The sequence below is a fragment of the Tenrec ecaudatus genome, chromosome 11, assembly GCF_050624435.1.
Source record: "Tenrec ecaudatus isolate mTenEca1 chromosome 11, mTenEca1.hap1, whole genome shotgun sequence".
NCBI classification, from domain to species: Eukaryota; Metazoa; Chordata; class Mammalia; order Afrosoricida; family Tenrecidae; genus Tenrec; species Tenrec ecaudatus.
The window spans coordinates 2,232,815-2,254,477 of record NC_134540.1 but is presented as its reverse complement, the minus strand read 5'-3'; the positions used below and the strand labels follow the sequence as shown (position 1 = coordinate 2,254,477).

At 58.2% G+C, this 21,663-nt stretch overlaps 1 protein-coding gene across 1 annotated transcript in view; it reads right to left on the bottom strand.

Moving 5' to 3' along the window:
* STARD13 (StAR related lipid transfer domain containing 13) overlaps positions 1-21,023 on the bottom strand; it is a 107,941-nt gene extending 86,918 nt beyond the window's left edge. Inside the window, exon 1 of the mRNA XM_075562756.1 lies at positions 20,774-21,023. Within this exon, the coding sequence (XP_075418871.1) occupies positions 20,774-20,942 (169 nt within the window). The 5' untranslated portion in view covers positions 20,943-21,023. The remainder of the gene's footprint in view (positions 1-20,773) is intronic.
* Between the last annotated feature and the right edge of the window lie 640 nt (positions 21,024-21,663).

Below are 21,663 nucleotides of genomic sequence, written 5' to 3'. Positions count from 1 at the left end.
GCCCTAGCCACTTCCAGCCTCACAGCTGGACACCTAGACAGGTGATGCCAGAAGAGGGGCCCTGCCCCAGTGCAGGGCCCGGCCCCCAGGGTCTATCCACCATTCATTCTGATCCATATCTCAGGGAAAGCAGGCCTATGGGTTCCCACGAAAAAAGACAGTGGTTGTGGACAGCCGCTCTGACTCACGGTGACCTAGGCAAGAGAACAGAGCACTGGCTGGCCCCACGCCCCTGCTGTATTTTGTGGGTATGGTATGTTGGGAGGGTCCTCCCTCCGTGGGGACCCATCTCTCAGCGCTGTACTTGACCATATCCCGCCGTCATCCCAGGGGCCTCCTGAGCTGGACTTCCAAGGAGACACCAGACCTTTCTTCCTAGTCTATCTTGGTGAGAAACTTCTGCTGAAACCCGCCCACCCTGGGTGACCTGTCGGTATTTGAAATACGGGGGTGGGATGGGAGGGGGGCTTCTAGCATCACAGCGCACACAGGCCACCACAGCGCGACACCCCGACGGGCCCCCAAGAAGCCGATATGCACAGATAATTCAAGTACAGTGAGCTGGGCCCCATACCCGGGGCGCTCCCAGACACCACCAAGAATGCACCAACAGCCGAGAACGTGGGGTGGGGGGGCCACGGGGGACCCCCTGGAAACGGATCGTGTACATCTCCAGTCATAAGAGCACAGGGAGAACTCAGAGACGGAGGGCAGGAATTGGGCAGGGAGATCCCAGTCCGGGGACTCGGCTCAGAGTTGGACAGAGAGCTCAGGCAGCCCCGCAGGAAAGGGACAAGTGGCCCCCGGGGAGGTGGGCAGAGGACGTGGCCGAGGCTTCAGCAGACCTCGTAGTGAGTGGCCAGCACAGGTGGGAAGACCTGCTCTAGGTCGTCAGCTGCCGGGAGGGAGGCGAAGAAAAACCGTGAGCGGACACTGCCCCCGCGTCCACAGCAAAGTTCTAAATAACAGAGCAACCAACGCCGGCGAGGTGGGCGAGAGGGACGCTCCCCCTCACCCACGGGTGGTGGAGCTGTAAAACGGCTGTGGAAACCGCAACACTGTGACCAAGTACCTTCCCCCGCCCTGGCCCACCCCTCCCCGTGCCGCCATCTATCTGTGGGAGACATGAGCCAAGATTCGGATGGACACATGCACCCCTCCCCCCACGTCTGCAGCAGCAGAGTCGGGAATGACCTACGTGCCCAGCAGTGGATGATCAGACATGTTCACACGCACATGGGGCGCAACACCACTCCACATCAAAGAACATGCGGCACAAAGACCAGGCTGTCAGCCCCGAAAAGATGTGACTCTCAGAAACCCGGAGGGGTGGGTTGGCCCCGCCCTATAGAGTGATTGTTGTGTGCGTGTGTGTGTGTGAAGCAGCCCTCAAACAACAGACGGCGTGGAGACCACAGGTGAGAAGCCCAGAGGAGGCTACCTAGGGGGGGGGGGGGAGGGAAGGGGGCGCGGGAGACCCCTGACTGATTCTCCCTTGCCCCGGGCCAGGGAGAGGCAGAGTGCACTGCAGGGAGGAAGAGCCAGCGTGGGAGGCAGGCGTGCACAACAGTGTCCCGTGGCGGATGCTGCAGGGACCGTCCCCAGGAGAACGCCCCAGGATGGACAGAGATGCGGGGGGGCGGGTGCTTGCTGCCACCACCCACCGCAGATGGAGGTTCCACAGGGCGGCTTCTCTTCGGCACGAGGGTGAGCCACTGGGGTGCCGGTTCACGCGTGGCCAAGTTTATTCCACATGCTGCCACCGACACAGGCTGGGAGGCTGCCGACAAGACACCGTCTCTCCCGTCACACCCTGCCTCCCTCTCGTTAGGGGGTCTTCTAGCATAAATGATAAATAAGTAATACGCAAACCATGCCTTCCAGGGAGGGTGGGGGGCCTGTGGGGTCTGCTGGGCCAGTTGATCTATGATCAGCTCACGAGGTGAGGGTGACTGGTTTTTTTCCGGGGGGGAGGGGGGTTGTATTCCCTAGGGGTCTGCTTAATAGAGTCTCCTGAAGGACACAGGACAGTCCAGGGGGTTTCTTGCAAAAGTGTTTTGAGAACGTTGTAAACCGCATCTGCATCAGGGAGGCAAAGGCAACAGAAGTCGCCGCCCTGAGATGCTTGCTTTCTTTCCCACGGCTGCGCTCCTTCCTACGTCCGCTGGGACAGACGTCTGACCACATCCGCCCTGACTGTACCCATCAGACTCCCTTTCTTGCTCCCGGAGCTCAGTGAATGTGGAACAGGAACTGCCCGGGGTCCCTGGAGGAAGCCCAGATGGCCTTTGCTGCTGGAAGGTATGAGAGGAGAACGCCACTGTCAGGGGGAGCCCTGGGGGGCTAAAAGGAGCCCCATAGTTTGGAACTCTTTGATGAAGGAAGTTCTCTATGGTCCCCAGCTTACACCCCTGTTTACCTGAGGGCTCTCTGGTGGCCCAGTGGTCAAGGCCAACAGCCCTCCGGCTGCTCCTTGGGGGGCAGATGTGGCCGTCAGCTTCCAAGAAGAGTTACTACCTGGAACCCGGAGGCCAGTCTGCTCAGTCCTATAGGCTCCTGGGGAATTGGAATTAGCTCAAAGGCAGTGTCTGCTCTCATCCTTTGATTGACATGTGCTATAAATACATCCCCAGGGCAATCAGGGATGTGTGCAGGGGGCAGGGTTATGCAAATGTATTGGCCATCAGTCACAGACTCTGGGGGATGGAGTCTGCTGTGAGTGGGGCTGGGCACAGCACATAGTCTCCAGGGATGGGACACCTAAGTGAATTGGCACAACCTCGTCAAGGAGAGGAGCCGCCCCCACCCTGGCTGGGTGGCTCAGTGGGTTAGGAGTTGTATTGCTAAGAGCAAAGTCAGCAGTTTAAACCAGCCAGACCCTGCAGGGGAGGAAGACAAGGCTGTCTGCTCCTGTCAAGATTTGCAGCCTCTCGTGTACATATATAAATATATTTTATATAACGATAGAGAAATAGATCTATGTGCATATATTTATGAGGGTACCAGATGGACATCGGGTCTCCACTCAAGTACTCTTTCAATGCAAGAACACTTTGTTCTATTAACCTGGCATTCCATGATGCTCACTTCCCAACATGAGAGCTGAAGACAAAATGGGTTCATAAGCAAATGTGGTGAAGAAAGCTGATGGTGCCCAGCTATCAAAAGAGATAGCATCTAGGGTTTTAACGCTTGAAGATAAACAAGTGGCCATCTAGCTCAGAAGCAACAAAGCCCACATGGAAGAAGCACACCAGCCTGTGTGATCATGAGGTATTGATGGGATCAGGTATCAGGCATCAAAGATCCAGAACAAAACACATATCAATGTGAATGAGGAAGAATGCAGAGTGGAGACCCAAAGCCCATCTGTAGACAATTGGACATCCCCTTACAGAGGGGTCACAAGAAGAGATGAGCCAGTCAGGGTGTGGTATAGCACCATTGAATGAAACATACAACTTTCCTGCAGTTCTTTAATACTTCCTCCCCCGCCCCCTCCACTAACCGTGACCCATTCTACCTTACAAATCCAGCCAGACAAGAACATGTACATGGGTAGAGATAAGAGCTGGAAACACAGGGAGTCCAGGACAGATTTACCCCTCAGGACCAATAATGAGAGTAGCGATACCAGGAGGGTGAAGGGAAGGTAGGGGGAGAAAGGGGAAACAGATCACCATGATTAACGTATAACCCCCTCCCAGGGGGACGGACAACAGGAAATTGGGTGAAGGGAGATGTTGGGCAGTGTAAGACATGAAAAAAATAATAACAATTTATAAATTATCAAGGGTTCATGAGGGGGATGGGTGCGGAGGGAGGGGGGAAATGAGGAGCTGCTACCAAGGGCGCAAATAGAAAGCAAATGTTTTGAGAAGGATGATAGTGACAAATGTACCAATGTGCTTGACACATGGATGGATGGATGGATGGACGGACGGACAGACGGACAGATGGACGGATGATGGATGAATGGATGGATGGATGATGGATGGATGGATGGATGGACGGACGGACGGACGGACGGATGGATGGAGATAAGAGCTGTAGGAGCCCCCAGTAAAGTAATTTTAAAAAGAGAAAGATGTGCAGCTTCGGAAACCCTCGGGGCCAGCTCTGCTCTGCTCTCCGGGGTCTCCGTGAGCCAGGACGATTCGGCGCAATGCGTGTGGTTTTAGTTCCGTGCCCACAAACAGACATTATTCTGCATTCTGCGTCGATGAGGAGCAAGGTGGGGTCTTAGAAGCTTGTGGGCTGTCGGAGAAGGTGCAATTATAGGGCAGGGAAGACCGTCAGCGATGCATGAAACGGTCCATCCACGGGTTAATGGTTCCGTGAGGCCCAGCCTCGAGGACCCAGAACCCAGGAGGACTGGCTGGTGTCCGGCTTCCCCCACTGCTGGCTGTGAAAGGACCACGTCAGAGGGGCCTGTCTACAGAGTGTGTGTGTGTGTGTGTGTGTGTGTGTGTGTTGGGGCGTGGGGTATGGAACACAGCTCAGTGGGTACAAACAACAGCAGGCTGTGCTGCTGTGCAGGGTGCAGGGGAAGTGGAGCAAGGCCACTGCAGGTGGGTTGAAGTCTGGCAGCTCCTCATTGGATCGCCCTGTCCACCCCTGGTAATGTCGCGCTGGGGTGCACTATGTCCTGCTCTCCATTTTGAGGGGTTTCCTCTGTCTCATTGCGTTACCGCAGCTAGCGTTTAAATCTTCTGCTTCTTGTTATTTTGTCAATGTTTCTGGTCTGTGACATCCAGGGTGGGTGACTATGGAAACAGTAAGTGGGCCCGTGGTTTCTTGGGGGGAGGCTGGCGGGGAATAGCAAGGAGCAGGAGAAGAAGACAAGGCTCTACAGTGATTGTGACCGATAGCACTGAACTGCTGGGTTGTATGGTACGTGGATGAGGCACCCCGAGAGCCGAATAAGTGACAAAAAGACCAAGCTTCCATGATGGGGCGTGTCCAGGGAGTGAGCTCAGAAGGGAGGCAGGAGGGGGCGGGAGCTGTTCCAGGCTGGGGTGCAGACAAGACCCCGCTGGACCTGAGTGTGAAGCGCGTCACGGAAACTCAGTCTGCTCTGTAGCGGACACACACACACACATAGGAGCCTGGTCCTTATCACACACACATTAAACAAACGAGAACTGGAGGCAGCTGGGAGAAGGGCGTGCTTGAAAGCTAGCATGCCACGGGCTCTGTGCCCGGGCTGTGTTCGGTCTCAGTGGCCCTTAATTGGCAGCGCTTTGTCTACATATCACACACACACACACACACACACACACACACACACACACACACACACACACCCCGCCGCCCCGCGAGAGGTCGGTGACACCTTGCACGATCAGCTGCTCTCCTAGTTGATTACTCCCCGGCCCTGCCGGCCCAACGGCTGAGGGAGCAGGTCGGATCACCCAGTGGCCCGGAGGGAGAAGGCCTGGCTCTTGGCTCCTGTCATGGTGACAGCACTGTGCTGTGCCATGAGGGGCTAGGAGCTGGCATCTGCCGGATGCCCCTTTCTTTGCACGTGGTGGTTTTCCTGTGACGGTTAAAGGGGTCTGTGGTGCCAACAGCTGGTGCAGGCGACAAACCGAGAGAGGTGGTGGGCTGAGACCCATCCAGGGGCCCGTGGGAGCAAGGCCTGGCCGTCTGCTCCCAGGAGGACAGCCTACTGCATCCTATCTGGGGCTGCCGTGGGCCCGGAATCCACCTGACTCCTCTCCACCATAAGTAGCAGCAGAGAGGGGCAAGTGGACAGGGAACATGGGGTTCCTGGTTGGCTCTCAGCAAGGGCGAGATCCAAGCGTGCCTACAAGCCCAGCAGCAGCTACAGGAGGGAGACCTGGCTGCCCACTCCTGTTACGATGCAGTGGAGACCCCTGGGCCACTCGACACCACAGGGCTGTCGGACGTGGTCACAAGGCTGAGGGGATGGGGTGAGCTGGAGACCCACGCACGTCGATCCACGGCGAGGCTGGGTTCTCCACAATCAAAGACGGGTTGCACGAGCTGGCCCACCCCAAGCAGTGCTGAGACCTTGGCTGCTCCTGCGGGACAACGGTGCTCTCCCATTCCCATGCTGGACTCCTGTTCCTGAGGGCGCCCCCCTTGGCCCCACCCCCGCCCCCACCGGCCTCTGAATGAGGAGTGCAGAAACCAAACTGGACTCCCTGCCATGGAGTCGCTGGGACTGAGAGCAGCTGCCGCGTATGGTTCCGAGGAGGTCAGTGTGGGGGGAGCGGACAGCCTCATCCCCCTCTGAGTGGCTGGGCCTGCGGGCGAACGTCTGACCTTGCATTTCGCATCCCAGCGTGGGGCCCCCAGCGCCCCAGGGCTCCTTCCGACCTCTGCTGCAGACCAGCAGGGAAGATGCCGGGGGCGCCCGCTGGAGTCATTTATAGAAAACCCGATGTCAGGAAAGCAGGCCGGCAGAGGGTCATGGTGTCATTCTCATCTCATCCCCATCACCCGACGCGGACAGCATCTCAGTGCGGTCATGGGGTGGGGTCAGCGCGTACAGGGTGACCAACCCGCTGGCCCAGAGTTACCCAAAGAACGGGACTTTCATTCAGGAACAGTAGCGGTATTTTTTATCGTGGGTCAAGACTCAGAATGCACGATCCGGCCCAACAGGGAAGCTTGGAAGTGTTCCGGGGGCTGAGGAGGGGAAAACATGGGGCGGGGGAGAGGGGGAGAGAGAAAGGGGATTAAAATGTCACAGGAAATTCTTTTCTGGAAAACGGAGCGGCTCATGAATGCTTCATTCTTTCCAGAACAGTTACGGCAGTGTATGTACGTAGGGCTGGGAGGGGTGGGGGTGGGGGGCGGGCCTGCGGGCACTTTGTAGGGTGCTGGCCCTCCAAGTCCCGCCTTGGTCACCCTGGCTGGCCCTGAGGGGTGAGAACATCGGTGGGAGCCGCTCCTTCTCAGGGGTTTTTTTCCCATCTGGGTGGGCTTTGTCCTCCTCCATGGGGGCCTCTCTCACCAGGAACAGGTACTCAGCAACGCACCGGGCACTGGGCACGGGGCTGGGCCTGGCTTCTCGGTGGGCTGGTGGCCTGGATCTCCATGTGGCCAGACAGAAAGAATCGGCCGGCACTGAAAGCTAAGTGGCTGATGAGTCAGTCAGAAAGGTGGTTCCCTGCAGGTGGCCTGCTCCAGGGCCACTGGTGCCAGGCTGCCCAGCCTGATCTCTATCAGGCTCTCAGGGCCACTGAGGGCCAGGTGGCACCCAGAAGCAGCCTCAGGCAGGCGGGCGGCCAGCCAGGCAGCGTGGCAAGCTCTTAGAGGAGCCTGACAGTCTAGGGCCAGCCCCATTTCCCTGCTCAGATGAATTTCCTGGTGGGTGTAATCGAGGGATGAGAAGACAATTATCTCCCCAATTACAAGTAATTAGCTGTTTGCTTGTCCTTTGGAATAGGTTCTCGGGACCCGCCTACAGCACACCCGGACCACACACACACACACGCACACGCACACTCACACTCACACACACACCACATTCACACACACCACACACGCACACTCACGCACGCATACCACATGCGCACACTCACACGCACACATGCACACAGAGATATGTACATCCTCACACACCTCCACACAGCAGCAGGTACACGCACAGAGGCGCGGGAGTACACATGTGCACACACACAGACTTGTACACACACACGCCTGGACGGACATACACACACAGCTGAGTGTGGATACACACACACGTGGACACGGATGGACATACACATGCACACACAGGGGACACACACCTGCATATCTCCACTCACGGACACACACATGGCCGGGGATCTAGCTTCTCGGGCCCCATTTCAGGGTTTCCCTCTGGGTGTGGGCATCCTCAGGATGCCAGATGAACAGGGCTGCCTGGAAGGAAGGCCTACACCCTCTGCAGTGACACCCTCTTTTTAAGGAGACCACTCCCCCTCCCAGGGAGCCCTCTCGAGAATTGTGGCAAGGCTTCTTCAGGGGCCACCTGAGCCAAGCCCACTGCCTCCGAGCCCACCACTCAGGCCCCTGGGTGCCGGTGAGAGCTGTCCCCTGGGGCTCCCCAGGGGTCATCCCTCAGGGCCGCTCTAGGCTGCTGGGGCATCCATATATCCAACTGCAGGTTCCTAGGCTGGGTTCTTAATTGCCTGCACCCAAAACCAGCTCAGCCCCCTGCAATGAGTGGACTTCAACCCAGAGGGGCATCTGCAGGGCAGAGGAGAGCTGCCGGGGGACTTCCCAGGCATCTTTACAGGGCAGATGGTCAGCCCAACCGGCCAGCCCTCACTTAGCACGTGGGCACTCAACCACCAGGCTCCTACATGTCCCCCCACCCCGGGGCAAGGGGACTTCTGTTTAGGAATTGCTATGGTAGAGGGGAAGCGGCGTCCCGAGCACCTCATGGAACAGCGCCTGGAGACCCTGAGACTCTGCCCAGGGGTACAGGGAGGCTGCCCGCCCAAAAGCGCCTCCAAGCCGAGGCCAACAGCCTCACCTGCCCGCCGGCACCCAGGGCGCGCTCAGCAGCTGCGAGGGGAGGCCGGCCTGTTCCATGAGGTCAGCAGCCTGGGCCCCTCGGGAACAGCTCTGCTCATCTTCCAGGTCTCTGAGAATGGGCTCCATTGGTAGGGAGGGGATTGGGGGGGAGGGGTTCCTGCTTGTCTTATTTTGGTAACCTGGCCTTATTTGGAAGCTCTCTCCAGCCCGAAGCCTTGGGGGACCTTGATTGGGCTTAAATGGGGGGCAGGAGGTGGAGGTGGGGAATGACCCCTTGCTCTGCTGGCTCACAGGGAGCTTGGGAGGAAAGGGACGTGGCAAAGTGAAGAACAGAGTCTGGGGGTCCCATCCCCCCAAGAACCAGCCATGGGCCCCCCGGGGCAGGGTAGGATTGGCCCTGTGGGTTCGGGGTCCATCCATCTGACAGGAGCAGCTTTGTCTTTCTCCTGCAAGGGAGTGTGACTTGCTTCCCTGCACCCCCCAAGTCACCAAGTCAACCTCTCCAGCGGGCTCCCACCCAGGCAACGTGCTGCCCCCCCACCCCCCTGCTCTGTGTCGGCAGTTGCTGGGCGGCCAGGCCAGCGGAGAGGCCTGTTTATCAGCCTTGATCCTGTTTTGCTCCTGGCCGGATCTCACAAGCAGCAGGAGTTAGCAGAACGCTGGCATTTTCTTCTGGCGGGCTCCTTTTTGCAGCTGAGAGGAGGGACCCAGAGGAGCTCCCAGAAACAGGGCCGCCCTTCTGGTTCTGCAAGTCTGGGGGAGAGGCCAGGGGAGGGGCACAGGGGGACGTCTACCCAGGCTGGTCTCCGGGGTGGTTGGATGGCGCTGCTGAGGCCCAGAGAAGACCCCCCTCTCTGATGTCATTCCCACTGGCTCCTCTGGCACAGGTCCCCTGATGGATGGTGGTGGGTGCCCTGGGAGGCCTGAGGAGATGTGGGGAGGGGGCCCCACCCCCAGCATTTTCCAGGAGGAAGGCCACCCTCTGAAGGGCTGGGGTGGTCACCTCTCTCCTTCCCGCCTCTGGGCTTCTCCCTGCTTCTCCCTCCCATAGATCCCTTGCCCGGCGGCGGAATGCTGCAACTCTGACATTTGCTTTGGACAGAATGTCCCAGAAAGACAGCAGCAGGCCCTCCAGAGGGTCAGCGGGAGGGTGGCCGAGGACGGAGGATTCAGAGTCGTGTTGTCCATGAGGGTCAGTGTCCTCCAATGTGGGAACTGATGGGGTCACTTCCCTGCGGACCCAACCATCCAGAACCCTGAACCTTGTTCATGATCAGCTTCAATCACAGACGAGTTACTTTGTGACAGGAAGGACTGCAACTTGCTTCAATGTAACGTTTCTCCCAGCACAGGGCCACCCAGGGTCACTTTGTTTCCTGACATCCTGCTGCATTCAGGGAAGTCATGGATCAGTTACAGAAGTCTCCGTAGCTCAGACGGGCCTTACCCTGTCCCTTCCATTAGGACTGAAAGAGCCTCCCCGACATGACCACGCGGAGGGAAAGGCCAGCGCGTGATGAGCCCCCAACAGAACAGCACGTCAGGTGTGCGGCGAGTGCAGACCACAACCAGGGGCCCCGGGTCCTTGTGACCGGCTGGTGATGACCGCTCTGCCCAGCGCATTAGAAAGCTGACACACGCCTCTTGCCCGGGAGGAGTCGAGGGTGAGGTCAGTCAGAAACCAAAGGAAGACCACTGGCTGTCGTTATTACTGTTCCTATTGTCAGTTACTGATTGTGGTGGTCACCTCATCGGGTGTCAATGTAAGGATGGATGAAGAGTGTAGGGGTGGAGTCCAGGCTGTCAATCTGGATTTAGCCAATGAGACTTCTGTGTGGGCATGGCCTTCTCCAGAGAATTCTGGGAAATCTGGTACTTCTTCCTTGGAGGTGGAAGACACCTCTCTCTCTGCTGCTCCCTGGGAGACACTGCAGAAGACAAGCCACATGGACGCAACCAGACCTCGGAAGCCGGGGAAGCCACAGAGAGACCCCTGCCAGTGCTGAGATGCTTCCAGTGACATGGGATCCAGACTTTCTACCCACTGGCCTGTGACCTTCTGCATTCAGCGTCATTGCGTGTGTTTCATGAGTCTAAAGAGGACTTTATAGATTGGTATCGGACATATGGGCTAATATCAGACTTATGGGCTTGATCTGGACTGGGATGTTTTCCCCATGTTCAATTGCTCTTGTGTATAAATCTCTTTCTTATACACATATGTGCTTCCATGGATTTGTTTCTCTAGTCTATGTAGACTAACACATTGATCAAGCAAAGGTTTTTAAACATGTTTTGGAAATATTGAAGGCAACACATGTACAAGTCTGCTGAATACAATTGAATGATGGATTGTGATAAGACCTGTAAGAGCTCCCTCTATCCCAATAAAATGATTCATAAAATAAATAATAAGGTCTGCATACCAAAAGAAGGCCACCGTGATGGTGACGGGTGGGCAGTGGGAGAGAGGGCTGACAGGTGCTAACTGGAGACAGGTGGGTAACGCCCTACAGGAGTGAGGTGGAAGGGGAGAAACAGGTCAAGCCATCGGGAAGTTAGATGCGTGATTTAAAACATGGAATCGCCAAAGCAACGCGGGATATGCAACCCCCCTACTTAGTGTACAATAAAAACACATCCTTTTACAAAGTAAATCAGCGCAGAGCTGTGGTATTAGCCTCGTTGTCCAGGCAGCTCCGGCCCATCGCGACCCCCTGGGCAGCAGGATGGTCCTTGTGGGTCTACGAAACGCCGTGAGCGGCACTGACCAGGCTTTGTGGTTATCAGTAACTCCGGGCGGGAGGTTTCCTAGAAAACCTGCACAGACAGTGGTTTGGTGTCACTTCTCTGATGGTGTCACCCGGCACGGTCCATACCCCATGTCCCCATCCTGGTGACCCTGATGCCGATGGTTTGTGCGCCCTTGTGAGCACCCTACCCCTGGCTCCTGAGGAGGGGCCAGCCGCTGGAACTGCTGTCTCCCTGTACCTGTGTCTGGCTGTGATGCTGAGGTGACGTGTTCACCAAGGGGGGAAAGGGGGTGTCTTCCGTCTCGCAGCTCCAAGACCTGCTCTCAAAACTCACTGCCGTCAAGTCGATGGGCCTCACAGCGACCCTCTACGGTGGGGTGGGTTGCCCTGTGGGCTTCCAGCGACTCTTCACCGGACCAGTACCTGCTGGCTGGAGCTGAAACTGCCGATGCCCCTCGCCGATCCTGACCCTGTGTACAGTCGCGCTGCTCCATGGGGTTTCCCAGGCTGCAAATCTTTCTGGCATCAGCCAGCCTCATCTCTCTCCCTCAGAGGAGCCGGTGGGTTCAAACTACTAACCTTGCGGGTAGAGGCCCAATGACAGTCGCCGTCAGCCTGCATGCTGCTACGACGCCCAGCATGTTTCGTGAGGCTCACAGTCTGCGACAGACCAGGAAGAAAGGCCTGGTGACCTGCTCCCCCAATCAGCCAACGAAAGCCCTCTAGATCTTAGGGAAGGTGTGGACGTGGACTGTGGGCAGTGCTGGGTTCGGGCGGGCGTGGGTCCGTGTGGTGCCATTTAGTGGGTGCGATGAGGCTGGCTTATAAGGGCTGCCTGCTCAGCATGGGGTCTCCCACAGTCCTGGCCCCTCCTGTCAGGAAGAAGGGCATGGGGGGCATGGAGAGCGGCTTCTTCTGCTCTACCAGGCACCCCCTGGGCACCTCATCCTTCCCATTCCCAGCTCTCCCGTTCCCTCTGCCCCCTGTGGGGCTGGTATCAGGCTGGTCAGTGCTGCCTCCCTCAGCCTTCAAGCTGCTGGGCCCCTGCCCCTGGGGATATGACCTTTCACAGTCTCAACGGGAGTCTGGGGTGCCTTTCCGTGGGCTCCCCTGTGTCCAGCCCGAGCAAAATCCCCTGCTTCTCAGGATTCCGACTTTCACAGCGGTTGGCCGGACAGCAGCTCGGCTCACGGGGCCCAGGGACAGGGCAGAAGGACCCTGCCTGGTCTTTGGCGTCATCTTCCAGGATGCCACCAACTGGGTTTGCACAGCCGGCCTTTAGGTGTGTGGCCCTGAGCAAGCCATTGCACCACACCAGCTGGGCTTCAAACTACAAGATCTGTAGTTCAAAACCACCAGCCGTTTTGAGAGAGAGAAAGGAGGCTTTTTACTCCCATAAAGTCACACTTTCAGAAACCCCACAGGGGCGGGTCTGCCCTGTCTTATAGGGTGGCTGTGAGTCTCACACTCCCACAGGGGAGGGTCTACCCTGTCTTATAGGGTCACTGTGAGTCTCACACTCCCACAGGGGCGGGTCTACCCTGTCTTATAGGGTCACTGTGAGTCTCACACTCCCACAGGGGCGGGTCTGCCCTGTCTTATAGGGTCGCTGTGAGTCTCACACTCCCACAGGGGCGGGTCTACCCTGTCCTGTAGGGTCACTGTGAGTCTCACACTCCCACAGGGGCGGGTCTGCCCTGTCTTATAGGGTCGCTGTGTGTCTCACACTCCCACAGGGGTGGGTCTACCCTGTCTTATAGGGTCACTGTGAGTCTCACACTCCCACAGGGGCGGGTCTACCCTGTCTTATAGGGTCACTGTGAGTCTCACACTCCCACAGGGGCGGGTCTGCCCTGTCTTATAGGGTCACTGTGAGTCTCACAGTCCCACAGGGGCGGGTCTGCCCTGTCTTATAGGGTCGCTGTGTGTCTCACACTCCCACAGGGGCGGGTCTGCCCTGTCTTATAGGGTCACTGTGAGTCTCACACTCCCACAGGGGCGGGTCTACCCTGTCTTATAGGGTCACTGTGAGTCTCACACTCCCACAGGGGCGGGTCTGCCCTGTCCTGTAGGGTCGCTGTGAGTCTCACACTCCCACAGGGGCGGGTCTGCCCTGTCCTGTAGGGTCACTGTGAGTCTCACACTCCCACAGGGGCGGGTCTACCCTGTCCTGTAGGGTCGCTGTGAGTCTGGATTGACTCGGTGGCAGGGAGTGTGACTTTGGTTATAAGTGCCTTCACGTGTCACTAGTAAGAACAAGAAAACACCAATAATGGCAGAAAACACGGTAGTGATCAAGCCCATTCTTGGGAGGCCCCATGCCGTCCACTCCGACTGAGGACCCCCTGTGACCCTAGGCACTGCCCACGGCCCCGCCGACTGCCCTGATCACCAGGCCTCTCTGCCACCCTGGCTAGCGGCCCTGCAGAGATTGTCCATGCGTCCGGACAGTGCAGGGGCTCAGCGCAGACCAGCTAAACCCCCAGAGTGATCCCCGGCTCAACACCGGCCAGAGACCCAGTTGGCCAGTCAGGCTGTGTGGCCTCACAGTCTCCTGGGGCGTCTGTTGTCCCTGTCATTGGAACGTTTGCAGGGTCCCTCCAAAGGTGTCCCTTCGATGGGCGTGGGAGCCCGGGTGCTGCTCTGGGTGAAGCTTTGGGTTGCAGGGCCGTCATGCCATCGTGCCGTCGTCTGCCGCCATGAGCAGGGACAGTCTGAAACCCACAGGGGCAGCTCCACCCTGTCTTGTAGGGTCGCCGGGAGTCAGAATGGACACGAGGCAGTGGGTTAACCTGCTCTCTCTCTGCCAGTAGTAGCCGGGAAAACACTCTAAGGAAACATTACAGCCATCCTGAGAAACTCACAATGAACCGAGTAAGAAGTTTCCACCCTTGGTCACCCTGAGTGAGACCCCGTATGACCCCTGTGGTGCTTGCATCCCCGTCAGAGGTCAGAGCAGCCAGGCCCCGCCCTCAGGGTGGCCCCTCCCAACCTGCCTGCCGGGCTAGGAGAATTCAAGCCGGCCCTTTTCCGGCCTCCTTCCTGTGGGTGGTGACCGCACTTCCCAGCAGTGAGGGGACATCCTGAATAAGGGGGCCACCGTCTGGGACCTTTCTAGAACTCCCCGGGCTGCAGCTCTATCACAGACCTGAGTCTGGGGCCACCCCAGGCATCAGAGAGCTGTGCGTGGGCCCTGGTCATGGATTGGCTGCTAACCGAGGCCTGCAGGTCTGCTCCACCCAGCAGCTGGGCAGGGGGTGGGGGGTGCCCTGTTGATCTAGGGAACCCTGTAAGGCAGTTCTGCTCTTGCATGGGGGGAGGTCACTGTTAGTCGGAACCCACCAGACGGCCTGAACCCAGCCTCCGTGAACCGCCCTTCATGGAGGGTGTCTGAGTCCTGAGGTGTGAATCCTAACACAGCCCCTCTGGGCCCGAGGAGACCTGGAGGGAGACCTGCAGGAGCTTGTTGGCCCACATCCCTGTCCCTCTTTCATTTTCTGTCAGTGTCTGAGAACAAAGGGCTAATGGAGGGAGGCTGAGGGTCTTGTGGTCTGGGCTGGACACAGCTCACCACCCAGGCTGCACAAATCTTCAAGGTTGTGCCTGGGGGGGGGGGGTGGAGGGAGGTTGGGGGGGGGGCAATGTCACTGTGGCTTCTGGCAACTCAGACCCTGAACACCCCTGAGCCCATTCCAACCCAGGCACAGCTCCACGAAATGCTGCCCTGTCCTGCGCCGTCCCAACCGCCGGACGGGGACCAGGCAGTTCCAATCCACGGGGCTGGCTCTGGCTAGTCTGGGGAGTCGGTCGCCAGGCCTTTCTTCCTGGCCTGTCTGAGTCTGGAAGCTCCAGCAAAACCTGATCAATATCACGGCCCCCCAGAGGGCCAGGAATCAAACCGGGGAAAATCCTCCCAGGGGCTGCCTCTGGTCTCTCACATTCACATAGTCCTAAGACAGGACTTCCTCCTGCCCCTTCACAGTTGGCAAGAAGAGCGTCAGCCAGCGATCAGAACAGCAGGACCGGTGGAGACTGAGAGAGAGGTTAAAACCAACCGTTTGTCCTCATGGACCGAGCCCGGGGGCAGTGATGGCCCCAGTCTGATTTCCGCAGGACCGTTCGCCTGACAGGTTGCAGAGAGTGTGCACAGCAAGGCAGAGCTCCACTCCAGACAGTGCTCTGCCGTTTTCCTCCGGCCAGGTTCCGTTCCGGTCCGAACTCCCCCTCCCACACTCTGGAGGAAAAAAGGCGACTGACTAAGCTACAGAGAGCTGGAGAAGTGGAGAAAGCAGTCCTTGTGGTGCGGCCCTGAAGTGCTCGTCTGCTAACGGGCAGCTGGGTGACATGCTCCTGTACAGACGCCAGCCTGGGGAACCCTCTCGGGACAGCTCCGCTCCATCATGTCGGGTCTCTGCGAGCCAGAGTTCACGCCACTGCACACGACAACACGAACAGGACCCGGATGAGCCTTCACAGTATTAGCACAGCCGGGTCATGGCGCCATCCGAAAAGGGAGGCCTAGGGAATTCTAACACGCGTTGTAGCCAGACGGTGGGAACCCAGGCTCAACTGTTGCCATGAGGTCAACCCCACTCCTAGTAACCCCATGGAGCAGCGGTTCTCAACCTGGGGGTCGCGACCCCTCTCTGCCCACATGCAGATACGCCCACCTACGCGTACCCGGCGTGAAGACTGTTACCCATGCTACACCATGCGTCAAGACAAAATTTCATTTATTTGTCATTAGAAATACATATCTCACAATATAGAATTACATAGTTATGTGATTCATCACTATGCTTTAATTATATTCAATTTGTAACAATGAAAATATATCCTGCATGTCAGATATTTACATGACGATTCATCACAGTAGCAAAATGACACTTATGAATTAGCAACGAAAATAATTTTGTGGCTGGGGGCCACCAGCACATGAGGAACTGCATGAAAGGGCCGTTGTATGAGGAAGGTTGAGAACCACTGCTCCAGAAGGCTCTAAGGGAGCCTCATTTTTCTCCCTCGGAGTGGCTGGCGGGTTTGAAATCCTGACCTTGCAGTTGGCGCTACCAGGGAGCCTTAAAGGAATGGGGCTTCCATGCCCGGGCTGCTTATTCCCTGCTCCTGCATTTCTCCGGCGATCTGGATGTTCTTGTAGCTTTTTAAGATTTTGCTTGTTTGTTTGTTTGTTTTAGTTTAATAGAATAGGGAGATTGTTGTCCAGAGACAGAGAGGGGGTCTCTGAACCCTGTAGCGTGCACACACACACACACACACACACACACACACACACACACACACACCCCTCACTGCCATCCTGTCCACTCCAACCCCCAAACCACCCGAGGACGGAGGGACGCTGCCCCCTCGGCTCCCCACTTAACCCAGGAAAGAGCTGTTCACATGCAGCAGAACATCAGGCTGCCTTGGTGGCGCAGGGGCTCAGGCATGGATCCATTAACTGAAAGGTTGGCAGTTCAAACCCACCTGCCACTCGCTGGGAGGAAGAGGAGGCAGCGTGTGCCCATAAAGCGGGTGGCCTAAGGAACACTGTGGGGCAGCCCTGAGTCCTCGGGGCTGTTTGGGGTCGGAGCGGACTGGATGCAGTGAGGCCTGTGTGTGTGCATGTGTGTGTCATGGGGTCAACAGTCCCCTCCTCTCCCTCTGGACAACAATCTCCCCATTGACGCCAAAGTGAAGAATGCAGTGGGGTTCTGGGGGAACCTCGAACTCCCCACAATAGGCCCCCTCTTCGGGACAGCTTCTCCTTGTCCTCCGTCCGCGCGTGCAGAGGCCACTGTGCACGCGCGGCCAGCCCTGGGTGAGCAAGCCGGGATCCATCCTGGGCCCGGGCCGCACATTCCGACCCTCTGCTTCATCAGAGGGCCTCCCCACGGGCAGTTGGCCCTGACTCACGCCCGACCACTCACGATGACCTCACTGCAGTGAGGTGAGTGGGAACCACACCCTGGGCGCCCTGGCCCCCGTGCTCAGCTTTCAGCCAACATTCACAGTAGGACTGCCATTTCAAGACGCTGCTGTGTGAACTACCCATCCCCACCCCATCCCCCCTGGCACGGGGATTCCTCAGCACGCATTTGATACACTCACCCCGAGGAAGGCGGCGCACAGTGGCTAGGTGCCCAGTTGCTAACCACAGAGCTGAGCTTGGAGCCCACCAGCTGGGCAGAGGGAGCCAGCCCGTGTGATGGGCCCCCTTTCGATCCGCAGTGGCCCTGGAGGACAGCGTGGAGTTGCCCCGGAGGGTCTCCAGGGCTGTAAGCCCTTCTGGACCTCGACTGCCCTCCTTGCTTCTATGGAGCAGCTTCTGGGTTCCAATCAACCACCCTGCTGGTTAGCAGCAAGTACAGAAGCAGCGCAGCACCAGGCCCTTTCCACAAACAGGGCAGACGGCCCGGGAAACCCGACAGGGCAGTGCTGGTCTGTCCTGCTGCATCCCTGTGAGCCGCAGCTGGCTGCACCGGACCGGTTGGGGTTGTGGTTACAGGTCCTGAGTCACACAAGGTTCAGGCACCCGAGACGCACGTTCCTGGGAGAGGGGGGAGAGGGCCCTGGCTGGACAGCCTCACGGAGGGGACTGCATGGTGGGTGGTGTCCAGTCCCTGCGCTGCTACAAAGCCACGGATGCTGTCCCATCGTTTCCCGTCCTCTGTTTGTGACACCCCGAGGCAGGCCTAGCTCCCAGGTAGAGTTCGTGGCTGCATCGTGGCCTTGCCGAAAGCCCCCTCTCGCACATCCCAGAATTAGAGCAAGATCCTTCTTCAAAGCACTGAGCCCCCACGGAAGAAACTGAACCCACAGAGCGCCGGCCGGCCACAATGCTCGGAGAAGCTGCTTGAATGCCACAGGCCTCGGTCCTGGCACCTTTATTTAAAATGGGCGTCACTGAGGCCGGAGGGCTGACAGAGCTCTGGAGCAGGGAAGGCCCACAGCGAGTGCTGGCTCCACACACGTAAGGGAACCCTCTTCCAAGCCTCCTCAAAGCCATGCTGACGTCCCCACCCCGGGCAAATACGACATGAACACCAACAGGACACTCCAAATCTCCTGTGGAGGTGAAACGAAGCATGGATTGGGGAACCGGCATCTCTCTGTCTGTGGGGAGAGAGAGTGCTTCGGGGATAGCGCAAGGGGGGCCAGACGCTTGAGGAAGATGCCAGGTCCCTCTCCTTCCATTTCCCCCGAGCCCGGAGAAGCCCCCCAGACGCACCCATAAAGTCTAACCTTCAACAAGGCAGGAAATGCACAGCCCACCTTTCACAGGGAAGGAAACCCATTACCGTCGGTGCCAGAGGGGATTTGCAAAGCAACTTCAAACCCCTCGTGCTGGGGGGCCGCCGAGTCCCCGCGTGACCCAGTAGAACTGTCCGGAGGGCAAGCAAAAGGCGGGTAAAGATGCCCAAGGTGGGTGGGTTCAAACTGGCGGCCTTTCCGTGAGCAGCGGAGTGCACATCACCACTGCACCACCGGGCGCCTGCCCTCCAGGGGGGGGGGGGGGCAGTATTTCTTACACCATGTCCTCTGCATGCCTGCTTTGGTAACAGTGGGTGGGCCTTGAACTGCTAACCCCAAGGCCTGCCCTATCCCCTGGGGGTGCTGTGCGTCAGAATGGACCCCCACACCCCACAACAGCTCCCACGCTGATAAAAGGCGCCGTGGTCAGCGGCCGCCCCAGCTGCCCGAGAGAGAGCCCATCCTGGCTTTATTTTTAAATCCCGCCACAGGGAAAGGATGGCTTCTGTCCCTATTCAAGCAGTGCGCACAGCCTGTGGGGTGACATAACATCCTTCCTGTGCCGGCCAGCATCCTTCACACACAGCCGCTCCCGAGCGGGCGCGGGAAGCAAACCCGGATTTCCAGGGGAACCAACACATTCAGCGGCTCTTCACTGGAGGACTCATTGTTCTCATACAAGGAGATTGCCCCATCTCAAAGTCCGACTTCCCCTCGAATCCCACACGGCCTGCATGCACTTGCTGGGGGGGCGGGAGGGGGGGAGAGCGAGAGTCTTTGCTGTTGGCTCTAGAATTCCCTGGGAAAGTGATGGTGGGCGTAGCAATTTTGGTCTGGGGATCTTTAACGTATGGAAAGCGGTAGTGGTGGTGGTGAACTGGTGGGGGAGATGTGTGCGTGTCTTTTAAACGGGCAGCCGTCCGTGAGCAGGTTGGGAGGGGCTTCAGAAGCATCCTGCTCTCTGTGGAACCCCAGGTGGCATTGTGGGGGAGCCTTTGGGCTCCTGCTCCCTGTGGGCTCAGGGGCTCAAAGATGAGGCTGTCCGCTCCCGTACAGATCGGCAGCCTGGCATCCCCAGTAGACGGTCTCTGTGAGGCAGGATTGGCTCGGTAGCCTTGGGTTTGGGGAGCCTACAGACAAGGAATGCTTTCATCCTCGATCCTCTAAGCATGTGCTTTTGAGAACGACACATTTTCTTCGTGTCCAGACTGTGGAGATGTGTGTATCTACCTACATGTAGTTACATCAGTAACCTGGGCTTGTCATTCCACAAACTCCGGGTCCAAGTCTGCTTTAAGGACTTGGGTGCAAGTCTGCTTTAAGGACTCCCTTTCAGGACGGAGTAGAACAACGGCCCTGTGAGTTTCTGAGGCTGTCAGTCTTGACAGGAGCAGACAGCCTCGTCTTTCTCCCACGGGGCACCTAGTGGGATTGAACTGTTGGATGGTGTCCTTGTGGTGAACAGCTAGACGTGTAACGCGCCGCACCACAGGGGCTCAAGAGCAGAGAGAGAGAGGTGGAGGTTTAAAATAAAAGGAAACAAAACCAAAGCCCCAGAGAGGTTGGGTGCTGGCCGATGTGTCTTCCCAACTTCCCAAACAGTGCCCCTGAGCAGCCTTCTCCAGGCTGCTTCAAGGTCATCCAGCACTACCTCGGGGGTGACTTTGGGGCACACACACCAACAGGCCAGAGAGCAGGTCTGGCCGTCCAGTGGGGAGGGGTCGCAGAAGGGAGGGCTCATTGCTGCCCCCACAAAACCCATCCTCTTAACACGGCTTCAGAAAACAAGCTCCCGCCACCGGACACTGCGGGTGCAGTGTGGACTCTGACTAACCCCTGGCGTCCTGCTGGGGCAGGCTTACTGGCTTCTCTGCTCTCCCCCTGAAATAAGCAGGTGCCCACGTCTGAAGGGGGACAGAGGTCCAGGTACCAGGAAAGCTACCCTAACATGCAGCAAATCAATTCCACGCCCCCCGCCCCCCATTTTTTGCCCTTTTCTGGATGGACATGTGCTAGGTCTGGACGCAGGTGGCATGGAGGGACGCTTCGCCACCCAGGACGCTGTCCTCCACTTTACCTGGGGTCACGTGGCAGCCAGACGCTGTCACTGTTTGCCCAGAGGTGCCGCATGCCAGTTATTTTCCGAGCAGCCGGGATGAGGGGCGAGTCAGAGGGAGACCAGGAGCGGGCGGGCTTGCCCGCCCACCCGCTCCGACAGCTGGCCTGGAGAGAGGCACCAACCCCAGCAGCAGGCTCAGTCCCCCACTCACCTTGCTGTATGCGGGTCACGAGCTGGTGGCGGGCCCGGATCCTGCTCACCCGGTAGGTGGAGCGCCTGGCCACCTGGTCGAATCGCAGACACAGCTCCGGGCCCTGGGCCGCCGCAGCCCTGAGGGGGTAGCAGCCAGAGGCTGGGGCCCTGGGTGCCTGGGGGAACATCCCGCTGGGCCGGCCACCCGGACGCAGTCCCAGGCTCAGCTCAGGGAGCGTGCCCGCCCTCCTGCCAGCCAGGGGGCTGTTTCTTTTCTTCTTTTTTTTTAATGAGAAGGTGGGCGGAGCTGCAGCTCCCAACCCCAGCCCCCGGGGCCCCATGTGACCTTGGAGACCAATGAGAGACTGACGGAAGGCAACGGGGCTGTCTGGGCGCCGGGCGGCTGCCACAGCCCAGTAGTGGCAGGAGTGCAAATATCAATGACACGTCTGCCAGCTGAGTCAGCACCTCCTGGGCTGCCCAGGCCCGTGGGGGCACCACTAGGTTCGGGAGCTCCCACAGTTCCTTCTGGAAAGTTCATTGGCCCACCACCAGACCCCTGAGGCCAGGTGAGGTGGGTGCCATTGGACGTCCTGAAGTAGAATCTCCCTGGATTTATAGTTGGGCTGCTAACCGCAAGGCCAGCAGTTCAAACCCACCAGATACCCCATGGGAGAAAGATGAGGCTGTCTGCTCCCACAAAGAGCTACTGCTCCCTGAAGTCTTTGGGGCCAGTTCTGCTCAGTCCTGTAGGGTCACTGAGTTGGAACAGCCCCACAGCAGCGGGTGTCTCTGTTGAACCTGAGAACACAGGGGGAGATGGCCGGCCGGCCCCATGCCACGGGGGGAGGTAGAGGGGGACAGCATGGGACTGGGCAGCACTGGCCCAGGTGAACAGGCATCACAGGG